The sequence below is a fragment of the Phoxinus phoxinus genome (assembly GCF_949152265.1).
Source record: "Phoxinus phoxinus genome assembly, chromosome: 12".
NCBI classification, from domain to species: Eukaryota; Metazoa; Chordata; class Actinopteri; order Cypriniformes; family Leuciscidae; genus Phoxinus; species Phoxinus phoxinus.
In genome coordinates, this window is record NC_136887.1 from 29,332,557 (window position 1) to 29,344,644 (window position 12,088).

Here is a 12,088-nt window from a genome sequence, read left to right on the forward strand (position 1 = left end):
TTGTGTCGCAGGCCCCTAGTTCTGTTTTCCAGGCCCTACAACATTGCTGTCACATTGACTTTCAGTCAGTTTCGGATCGAGGGGGACGAGTTAGAGTGCGTGGACGTCGGGCGTGTCGCATCCCAGGCGGCACAATGAAATTGGTTGTCGTGACCTGCTCAGCACAGTACTCGAATGGTACAGTGCTGTTTGAGCCACCAGAGGCTGGTCTTCCTGCCGGCTTATTGGCATCTCCGTCGTTGGTGCCAGTGGAGCGTGGTACAGCTTACGTGCCCGTGGTTAACGTTAGTGAGGCAGATGTATTACTATATGCTGGCACGGTCATTGGTACTGTCAACCAGGTTTACGTGGTTAGCTTACCTCCGGAGGTCACTGAGGTCAAAGTGGTATCGGCTAGAGTGAGTACACAGCTGGTCTCTTCCGCTATATCTGAACAGATAGGGGCGATTGATTTATCTGTACTGTCAGTCGAGGAACAAGGTAAGGTAAGGGCACTTCTTGAAAAGTACGTTACTGTGTTTTCTACACATGAGGGAGACCTGGGATGTTCCAATCTTATTTCCCATGATATCCCCCTGCTGGATGATGTCCCTGTGCGGCAGCGATACAGACGTATTTCTCCCTCGGAGTATGAGGTCGTGAAAGCTCATATAAACCAACTACTTGAGTCCCAGATAATTAGAGAAAGTTGCAGCCCCTATGCGTCACCTATTGTCCAGGTCAAGAAGAAGGACGGTAGTCTGCGCATGTGCGTAGACTATCGTCAGTTAAATTCTAAGACCAGAAAGGATGCCTTTCCTCTGCCTCGGATTGAGGAGACATTGGACTCGCTGGTGGGGGCACGTTGGTTTTCCACCATGGACCTTGCCAGCGGGTACAATCAGGTTCCCGTCACTGAGGCGGATCGATCAAAGACTGCCTTTTGCACTCCGTTTGGCCTCTTTGAATGGAACAGGATGCCTTTCGGTCTGTGCAATGCCCCCGGCACCTTCCAACGATTGATGGAACGGATGTTTGGGGACCAACAGTGCCAGTCTTTGCTCCTTTACCTGGATGACATTGTCGTGTTTTCCTCTTCAGTTGACCAACATCTGGCTCGTATGGAGGTAGTGCTAAGCCGGCTACACAAGGAGGGTTTGAAGGCTAAGTTATCTAAGTGTGCGTTCTTTAAACAAGAAGTGCAGTACCTGGGTCATGTAATTTCGTCGGAGGGGGTCTCCACAGACCCAGGTAAGATCGCGGCAGTTTCACAGTGGCCGCTCCCCACCAATGTGACAGAGTTGCGGTCATTTTTAGGATTTGCCAGCTATTACCGACGTTTTGTGGAGGGATTTGCTAGGCTAGCTGCCCCCCTACATCGGTTGGCGGCAGAGCTGGCAAATCCCCAGCAGTCAAGAAAGTCGAAGCGTATCGGTGACGCCTGGTCTGCAGAGTGTCAGATTGGCTTTGAGGAGTTAAAGAGGAAACTTACCACAGCTCCAGTACTTGCCTATGCTGATTTTTCACTTCCGTTTATCCTGGAGGTGGACGCCAGTCATGGGGGACTTGGGGCGGTTCTCTCACAGGACCAACAAGGCAAGGTGCGTCCCATTGCTTATGGTAGCCGGGGTCTTAGGCCCACTGAGCGCAATACATCGAACTATAGTTCCATGAAATTGGAGTTTCTTGCACTCAAGTGGGCCATGACCGAAAAGTTCCGTGAATACCTCCTGGGGCATAGGTGTACGGTGTATACCGATAATAACCCTCTTAGTTACCTGACCTCTGCCAAGTTGGGGGCCATGGAGCAGCGTTGGGCTGCCCAACTGGCAGCTTTTGACTTTGAGCTTAAATATAGATCAGGTAAGAGTAACCGCAATGCTGATGCTTTATCACGCCAAAACTTCCAGAGGGAGGGAGATCAAGATTTGTGCCGGGGTGCAGCTGTCCCGGTATTGTTGCGTCAAGCCGCCCAAGGTGGGTTGACCACCTGGGTAAATCAAATTGCATCCTTTCCCTGTCCTACCAGTGATATGGGCATGCAGCAGAGGGCAGATCCAGTCGTTGGGGAACTGTTGGGGTTCTGGGGGCGGAAGTCACCTCCTAGCTCGGAAGAGCGTAAGAAGCTCTCCAGACCTGCTGTGATTCTGTTGCGGCAATGGGACCGCTTGGTGGAGAACGAGGGAGTGCTTTACCGCCGGGTGTTTCGCCCGGATGGTGGAGAGGAGGTTCTCCAAGTGCTTTTACCGGCGGCTTTGAAGTCTGAAGTGCTGACTCAACTTCACCAGCAGCACGGGCACCAGGGGGTGGAGCGCACCACCCAGCTGGTGCAGCAGCGATGTTATTGGCCAAGGATGTCATCTGACATTGCCCGCTGGTGTCAAGAATGCGAGAGATGCCAGTGTGCCAAGGGAGATCAGCCTACCCATGCTAGTTTCATGGGACATTTGCTGGCAGCACGGCCAAATGAGATTGTAGCCTTAGATTTTACGTTGTTGGAGCCCTCAAGTACTGGTATCGAGAATGTTTTGGTTATGACTGATATTTTTACCAAGTACACTTTGGCTGTACCTACCAGGGACCAACGAGCTGAGACTGTGGCCCAGGTCCTGGTAGTGGAATGGTTCTGCAAATTTGGGGTGCCTGGTCGGATCCACTCAGACCAGGGCCGTAATTTTGAGTCAGCTCTCATTCAGCAGCTTTGCTGCCTATATGGAGTTGAAAAATCACGTACCACACCTTACCATCCGGCTGGAAATGGCCAGTGCGAACGGTTCAACCGGACTTTGCACAATCTTCTGCGCACACTACCGGTATCAAAGAAGGGGGATTGGCCAGTCTGTCTTCCTCAGGTGCTTTTTTCGTACAACACCACTCCTCATCAAGCTACGGGGGAGTCCCCGTACTTTTTGATGTTTGGGCAGGAGCCTAGACTCCCTGTTGATTTCCTGCTGGGTAGGGTTGAAAAACCTCTGGCAGGTAGCGTGCATAGGTGGGTTCTTGAGCATCAGAATCGGTTGCAGGTTGCTTTTGAGGGTGCTCGTGAGCGATTGGGGGCCACAGCAGATCGTCGGAAGGTCAGGCATGATCTGCAGGTAAGGGAAGCACCACTGAAGGAGGGTCAGTTGGTATACCTCCGCGACCATAGCGCGAGAGGTAGACATAAGATCAACGACCTGTGGAGCTCAGTGGTGTACCAAGTCTTGAAGGCACCTAAGGAAGGGGGTGTGGTGTACACTATTGCCCCCGCCACAGATTTGGATAAGATAAAGCATGTGCACCGATCCTTGCTGAAACTTCAGATTAGCGGGAACTTGTCCCCTGTTGTGCAGGAAAGTCCAGTGATTGAACCTGTTCAGCTTCCTAGAGAGGAAGATCTAGAGGATGGAGACTTGTTTGTTTTGGTGCCGGGAGCATCACAAGTTAGTCGTGGGCAGGTTTCTCGGGGTATTGCACCGTCTGTACCTCAGAGGCCTGAGCAAGTACCATCTGGTGAAGCCCAGAGGACCGAAGAAATTCTGGAGGCGGAGGTGAACCTGCACCCGGTAATGAGCCTTCCTTCAGACTCGGCTGTGGTTAGGAGGACGGGAAGGAGTAATGCTGGACAGCACCCTAATGTATATCACCTCCCTCGATCTGTGGGGGTAGGTACGGTATCTAGTATCGCGGGTAGTACATCTGTTACTTGGTTTCGGCCATGGAAGTGAGGGCTCAGAGTGTGGGTTCTGTTGAGTTCACCGTCGGGGCGTCGGTGCAGAAGCTGGGGGTGGATTGTAACCGAATGAATGATATGAGTGGTGGTGATTGACGGCTGTGAACACCAATCCGCAAGGAGGATCTACTATTTAAGAGCTGGTTGGTTGTGGCCTGGGATGCGTCACGTCCGGCTCCTCCCGTTCTTCCGTTGTTGACAGTGGACACAGGTATGCTTCATTAGCCTGTAGCAAGTTTTGTTGTTTGCTGTGTGCATGACAGTAATGATTAATGGTGCATTCTAGCCTGTCTTTTCTCCGCCCGGGTTCCCTCGGCTTGTTTTGAGTGGATGCTAAAGACAACTAATCTCTCAGTATTCCCTGTATCTCAGCTGAATGGCCGTTAGATGAATACCGTATACCCGTGCCTGTAAAGGGATAATAGAGCTCATCTCCATTTTGTGGATTCTCTCTCTCGCTCGGGAGCGATTTGTTTCTGCTGTAGTTGCAGTTCCGGTTGCTTCTCTGTTGCCATACTGCGAGAACGCCGTATCGTCCAACTAATCAAGAGGATTGTCGCTGTTTGGTTTCTTTAAATTATAGTTTAGTGTATTTGAGTTGACGTTCACTAATTTGTGAAATAAGGAGAAGATAACCCTGCGGTTGCTTCTTTCAAGCTGGTCTGAATTGAGTTAATTTGTTTCTTTTCTTTTTCTATTGTATTAATATCTGTATATTGTTTGATTTGATATTACTTTATTTTCGCTCTGTTCTTGTGATCAGTGATATGATCAAATTGTGATTTATTGTAACTGTTTTGAAATTTGTTTCTTTATTTTCTTTCAGTCGCCGGGGTCCCACGGGTGACGGTCTCTTGTGGTGGTGGTGCTCCTCCTACTGTTGCCGTGCTACACTTGTGAAGTGTTTTGGTTGCGTAATCTGAGTGCACGGAGCACGGTGTTGTGTGTGTGTGTGTGCGCAAGTGTGCTTTTGCTTAACTAGCTTAGTGACCCCTTCTTCGTGGTGAACCCCGGCCCTGTAAGGTTGTATTTCTTTTCTTTCCAGTGTGTACTTGATGGTGATGTGAATCATTGTATGTCATTTACTGTTCTTTGTCTTGAAGCCGATGTCAGCCATGCACTGAGTCTACTTGATGGTGATGTGAATCATTGTATGTCATTTACTGTTCTTTGTCTTGAAGCCGATGTCAGCCATGCACTGAGTCATCAGACACATGCTGGTGCAACGGAGGTTATTTTAATCTGAATTTCATTCTTTTTTTAAATATAACTTAATATCAATAAAATTTTGTACTACTTCATGATACCCACGTTTCTGCCTACCTTCTTAAAGAGAGTCGAACCTGTGTGACCTAAATTTTTAGGTATCATTCATATTTCCCGGGGTGAAATTCCCATGGGTGGCGTAGTCGAAATTCCTTGTGTCTGAAACCTGTACTACTCCGTCACAGTTACACAAACATATGGTAGGTCTATGACACACACACACACACACACACACACACACACACACACACACACACACACACACACACACACACACACACACACACACACACACACACACACACACACACACACACACACACACACAGTCATATGTGTTTAAATATAGAAAGACGCTTGGTGCATTCATAATTGATCTGGTTTAAGACCTTAATAGCTAGGCCACTTGTGCCAGCAATTATGCAACATATATATGTAACATGCTACTGTACATAACATGCTTGAGCAGATTTCAACCTGTCAGTGAAGGAAGAGTGAGCATAGGAGGCATTCTTTTAGCACGTTCACTCAAATCTGCTTTGTTAAAATATTTGATACATTTTCATATTTAAGTGACAAGGTGATATATTTCTTGTTCTTCAATATCATTTTTATAAGAATGTGTTGATTGGCAGCAGTTTATTATGATGATTATTAAAATATTGTACATAAACTCTTCACATATGAGACTGTGCATAAAATGGATTTTCTCTTAATTACTTGCTTATTTTATGACCCAGTACATTTCAAGTTTTTCAAGTTTGACATGTTAGATCGGATTTTTTGCTCAAAGCTATTAAAAGGAGAACTTGTTCAACAGACACAGCCAACATATTTTATTTGTTCTTAGAGATTTACAGCTATTTCCAAAACACGGATTGTCTTTTATCTGAACAACTTACAAGTTGTTTAGAGTTGAGTTGTAAAATATATTATGCATTATAGTTAGGGTTTATGAATCTTATTGACCAATTTGCGTGTTCAAAAGCTCAAGAGAAAATCTGCATTTCTCATTATTTCTTTTTTCTATCCCATTCCTTTTCAAAAGATGGTCTCTTGCAATAATTTAGATCACCTTAAATGTGCAGCGCTTAATTGATATTAAATTAGGACCTCACGAGTTTATGCTGAAGGTGAAAATAGAAGACAGTTTATTTACATGTTTAATATCAAGTTAATGGTTAGTTTCGAACAATTGGAAATTATATCCATTCCTATATTTACATAATGTATTAAACATTTCTAAAACATTCAGGTGGTTTATGAATTTTATTTATAATCAAGGAAAGAGGTCAAAATAAACAACAGCACAACAAGTTTACAAGCATGTTTGTTCTGTTTGCAGGAATTGCAAGTGGAACACCAGTCTTACCTGTATCTAGCAATGAAACACAGAAGGAAGGTTTGTATATTTTGTCTTCGATATTTTACGTGCATGATCTTACAACAGGTTCGTGATTTTAACACTAGATGGTGCTCTTAAACTGTTAAAGTCTTGCAGAATTTGTTTTATGCAGCAGAATGTACAGCAGTAAATCAGCCCTCATGTTTAAACTGGAATGTACAATCAATGCTTTGAATGTTTTGAAAGGGTTTACCAGCAAAACTAGTTCTGATTCTCTTTCGCACACACACACACACACACACACACACACACACACACACACACACACACACACACACACACACACTAATAAAACAACGCAAATATTACAAAATGTGACATTAAAAAGTGAATAAATCACTTTTTCTAAACTAACACTCTCCAACAGCGACACCCGCAGGTAAAGTTACAGCTGTCGTCTCTTGCCTCCTCTGAGCCCATTGAGTTTTAACAGACCCCCTAATGCAGGGGTCACCAAACTCGGTCCTGGAGGGCCGCTGTCCTGCAGAGTTTAGCTCCAACCAGGTCCAACCTGTGTGGAGCTAAACTCTGCAGGACAGCGGCCCTTCAGGACCAAGTTTGGTGACCCCTGCCCTAATGCATGTGTTGGGGGGTGATTGAGGATGAATGGGGGAAAGTCACATGAGAGGAGGCAATGCCTATATCGCGTTATGATTGGCTGTGATTGGTTCCCGTCTCTTGTTTCCGTGCGTGTTCTGCGTTTGCGAATCAGTCGGAATGAAAAGAATTCTAGCGTTAATGGGAAGGCTACTGGAAAAAGTAAGTAAACAGCTCAGCCACTTAAAAATCACTGCTTTGTCATGTCGAAATCAAACTTGAAATGGCCCGAATACATGATGACTGGTGGTTTTTAGTGAGCAATCAGCTTGGTGAAATTACAGCTACATCTTCGTGTCTGTGACCAGTGTTTACCGAGCATGACTGATGATCCGAAAATCAAATATATTCACAAATAAATATATAAGTGTAACTGGGACATGAATTTACATTTGATTTGTAAAAAACAAAAACAACATCAACAAAAAGTCTGAGGACTTTGCCTCCTCATATCAGAACACCACTGCATACAATATATTGATTGACTTTATTATACAAACCTCTGAGTCCACAAGTATCCATAAGAGTGAATGAGCATGTTAAGAAACATCTATTTACAACATTTACAGCATGTCATTAAATATTGCACACAAAAAAATGGAATTTTGGAGGAATATAATGGATGGATGAAAGAGTGGAACAATGATACTACAGTATAATAATATGACATGACATGCAAAACTCCTTTTGTAACCCTTGTGTCAAATGTCTTATATAGCATATATCCTATTGTGTACTTAAGGACCTCAAAACATGTCCCTTCTAATGGGGTTACTGCATGAGGAACTATTGACACTATCGTCTGTATGGTTCCTGGATTCTGTTGTGTACAAATATCATGTATTTTTACAGTGATGTGATTTTGCTTGCGTTCTGGTCTTCTAGGAAGGTCATTGTTAGAACACTAGATGGAGCTCTTTACCTTACAAACAAAATACTAGCATGGTCCTGATAATGTCTGTTCAGTAGTGTACTTATTTTATTTACTACTCACGTGTCATGACTTCTGTGATTTACGTTACAATCTTAATAATTATCACTATTACTAACTTGCATATTGCTTGCAAGCATGGCGTGACAATTAGCATTGATTCTAAACAGACTGTAATTTTATTGTATTTTACTGATAACAGACAAGCTCAAAGGCTTTTATAAATAAACAATCAAATAAATTATCCATAAAATGATGTTGCAAGCCGCCGAATCTCTGATCTCATAAGACCTCAGTAATTATTTCAACTCTTGAGGTCCTAAATTAACGTCATTGCACATTTAAGGTGATTCAAAATATTGCAAGAAATCATCTTTTGGAAGGAGTAATAGAAAATAAATATACAGGAATATTAGATTATCTCTTGACCTTTTGAAGAACACAATTAAGTAAGTTTATAGATACTCGAGCTAATTTCATGATTATTGATGATGAATATCCTGGCAAGAAACATTATCCTGCTTGTTTTTTTGTTTGTTTTTTTACTTGACGTCCACTAGGTGGAAACAACCGCTTGAACCTGACAGAAAGATGTCCGGACTGATAGTGACTTCAATTAACCTGAGCTACATGTGCGAAAAGACAAGATACCATATTAAGTGCTTTTTCTCGATTTTTCTTTAAGATACATTTCAGATAAATTCCATAAGAGACATTAATACTATTAAAAAATGTCTTTGCACTTATCTCGGTTTCCCCTAAATGTATGTTCAGTGATATTTGATAAATTGTGCCCTCCAAACTAGAATGCAAATCCTAGCCTATGTTCAAGAGTTTTTTCGTATAGCAAAATGTCAGCCGGGTGTGTTATATTGTATCAAGGAGTATTACTCCAATAACAACTTTTGCAACCCGTCCGTGCAGTTAAAACGGCTCACATGATGTTTTACAATTTGACAGCGTCCTTTCCGCGGTCTATAGCCTACTATAGGCTACATGTAATATTATGGGAAGTAAATATAGAGTAAAATAAAATTACATGTTCTTGCCATACATGAACATTTGATAGAGTCCCAAACAATCGAAAGTGGCTGCAATAAAGCATTAAATGATTATTTTCTACTTAAAACATAGGACTTTCAGACGTCGCGGAAATATTTATCACGGGTCTGTTGCGAAAAGCGCACGAGACACCGAATCTTTATGTCATTGTCTTATGTAACATATTGTGTTAGTTTTGAAGTGTTGCAGATGTTGTGCTTTGGGTATTGACCCTTCAACCTCCTCTAAAATATAGAAGAAAATAATATTTATAGACCGTCTATGTTTTAGTCTCGTCATGTAGCCTAACATGAGTTTCTGATGACTATTGACCTTCAACCTCCACTCAAATATAGAATCGAATAGAATGTTTTATTAGTGGTCAGGGGTCATGCTCCGTTTGAGCCAGTTCAGGGCAGAGAGGGATCGTGTTGTTTTTCATGAACACCGGGCTGCTTTTCTGCCGCTTCAAGTATTTTGTCTTTGAGTGAGACATGGACGCAACATTCTTAAGAAGAGTGATATGTGAATATGATAGCAAAATAATTACACAAATAGTCCCACAGTTATTATGTATTATTAATAATAATACTAATAATAATGTGTTAGGTGGATCCGAGGAAAAAAATTTTTTTTTTAGTAAATTATATTTTTTTTAGATAAAATTTACTTTGTGTTTTTTTTTTTCTTAAATCCCACTGGGTCGTTTTCTGACTGAGCTCTGGAGGGCTATCTGTAATAAATATTTAATCAGGCATCATTTGGTGGAATTCAAAATAATGCCAAAGAACACCAAAAAACCCTAATTCAATGCACTTCAAAATATATTTGGGATAATATTGTGTATGAGCAAAAACATTAGCTTACTGGATTAATTTGACCCAAATGATATAATAGCTTTTGTTAATATAATTTGTTTCATTTATTTTATATTTGCATTGCAGGCGGACTGATAATAATAATAATATTATGATGATTGCTATTATTATCATAGTCCGTGCAGCTAATAACCCTGGTTTCTCAAATTTGAATATTTCTTCTAATTTATCGAGCAGGAGCTGAATATGAATGAAATCATTCATTCCACAAGGTTTTACAAAATTAAGAGATGTCACTGTTTAATAATAATATTTGACAGTGTTATAGAATATTGCTGCGCTTTGCCATCTGTGGAAACATAATGTAGTGGTTTGCCTTTCCAGTATGGATCCTGTGTATCAAATCATACCGGCTGCACTTTTAGATAAATTTGACTTCTGGAAAACGATATATCCAAGTCGATTATATTTTAATCATGATATATGAAATGCATCGTGAATGTTGCTGGATATTAAAGGCAAGTGTCAGGTTAAATCTGGAAAGCACGAGAGCACTTCCACTGGCAGAGCGCTCAGTCCCTCTAACATCAGCTGAGTTTTTGCGGCGAATTTTGAAAATGACGCAAGGGATGACCGTGACCAATCAGAGCTCAGAACGGAGATTGACATGTAAATGACTTTGCCTTTTAAGGACAAGTCTCCGCCCTCGTCAAGTCCACGCTTGTCCCCCCCGAGAGCTCTGGAGCCGCGGAACCCGAGAGAAGGTGCGCTCCGCTGGGACGCAGGAGGCATTAAGAGACGGGGAGGGAGGGAATGAGATTTCTTGCTACCCAATCCCTCTTTTCCCCAGGGACAGCAAGCCTTCCCTGGTCCATCCCTCCCTCTTGTTTGGTAATCATTTCATTTTACTCCTTTTTGAAGCAGTCGCCCGTTTTATCCCACTTTTCATTTCACAATCCCGTGCGCGTCTGTTCGCCTTCTTCTTCAGAGCAAGTTCGCGTTCTCCCCGCTTTCTCCCCGCGACGAGAAGGTCTGCTTGATCCCGGCTGATCGTTTCCTTTGAGATGCTCCACAGCTCTTGCCTTCTCTCCACCCTCTTTTAACTAGAGACCGGTTAATCTTGAGTGAACTGAACTTGGGTTTGGAATCTAAAAGAAAGAGGAACACCCAAAGGGATACGGCAGCGCGTCTTTGGATAAGGACCTCTTTCCCCTTGTTGCACTTTGGGGGAAGATTTTTTTCCCTTTCAGTTGGTTTTTGTTAATCCAGGTGGTGCAGGAGGATTATTCCACTCGAGCTGGTGTAGAGAGACATCCCCCTGAAGGCTATTTTCATGTTCTCCATCCAGGACGGTCTCCCACGGGGAGCCTTGACCATGAAAGAAGAGCCCCTTACGAGTGGCATGACGCCGGTGCGCTCTTGGATGCAGAGCGCGGGGATACTGGATGCCAACACAGCTGCGCAAAGGTAAACATCACCAACAAGCTCCAAGTTGTTCATATTCCAAGTAGTTGGGTGCGTGAAACGGAGCTTCTGCAGCGCGTTAGAGAAAGCGCTTTGCCACAGTTCTGTGTGAGTGTTTCGAAATCAGTTGTTTTGAATCTGTAAGTGCTCGTATAAGGTCGTCGCAAACAGCACAGTCTCCCAGTCAGTTTGTCGGCTGTTATTTAGTTGTAGACGTGTTGAAACTGATTGCGCATCGTTAGGCGCATTAGCAAAAGCTGCTCGCTCCGCTCCAGAAAGGCGGACTCTGATTACACTGCCTGTCACACATGAGAAAACATTGTTCTACCTGATTTCTCTGTGTTTGAAAGAGAGCTGGAGATCGTTCAGGTTGTCCTGGGTAGGAATGTCCCGCTCATGCCATCTTATTTACCGTTCAAATGTTGACATTTCGCGCTAATCTAATAATGTTTCACGTGCTTCGCAGGGACAGAGAGCTCTAGTAAGAATCACTGACAATCATGAGTTTATAGTTTGTTTGTGAATAAAATATGCAATACATTGAGCGCCCTTGAAATAGTCGGTTAAAAATGATCTTAAATTATTTATTCTGATAGGCTTTATCTTATTTATGTGGTACGTTACAGAATAGAACAGATAAATGCTGAAAGTGTCGAAAATGTGTTTGTGAGGTTATTGCGCTGTCGTAGACAGAACTATTAGGCCTGTTTTTACAAACAGAAAAGTCAAATCGACCATGCGTGTTTTTCAATAGCCTATAGTGTAATGCAAACCAAACCAGTTTCCAAACCATTTGCGCTTGAATCAAAGTTAGTTTTAGGACTGTGAGTTCCTCCAACTCTCCTATGGGTTCTAGAATGATGTTGAAACACCGT

At 43.0% G+C, this 12,088-nt stretch overlaps 1 protein-coding gene across 10 annotated transcripts in view; it reads left to right on the plus strand.

Annotated features, from left to right (window-relative positions):
- The window catches only part of LOC307008727 (transcription factor COE3), a 118,270-nt gene that overhangs the window by 3,591 nt on the left and 102,591 nt on the right, over positions 1 to 12,088 (plus strand). For 7 of the 10 annotated variants that reach the window (XM_079631807.1, XM_079631808.1, XM_079631801.1 and 4 more), the window contains exons 2-3: positions 6,303 to 6,359; positions 11,098 to 11,216. In XM_079631807.1, the coding sequence (XP_079487933.1) occupies positions 6,342 to 6,359; positions 11,098 to 11,216 (137 nt within the window). In that variant the 5' untranslated portion in view covers positions 6,303 to 6,341. Of the gene's footprint in view, positions 1 to 6,302; positions 6,360 to 10,639; positions 11,217 to 12,088 lie in introns of those variants that run through there. The other 3 variants (XM_079631802.1, XM_079631806.1, XM_079631809.1) reach the window with 3 other exon arrangements.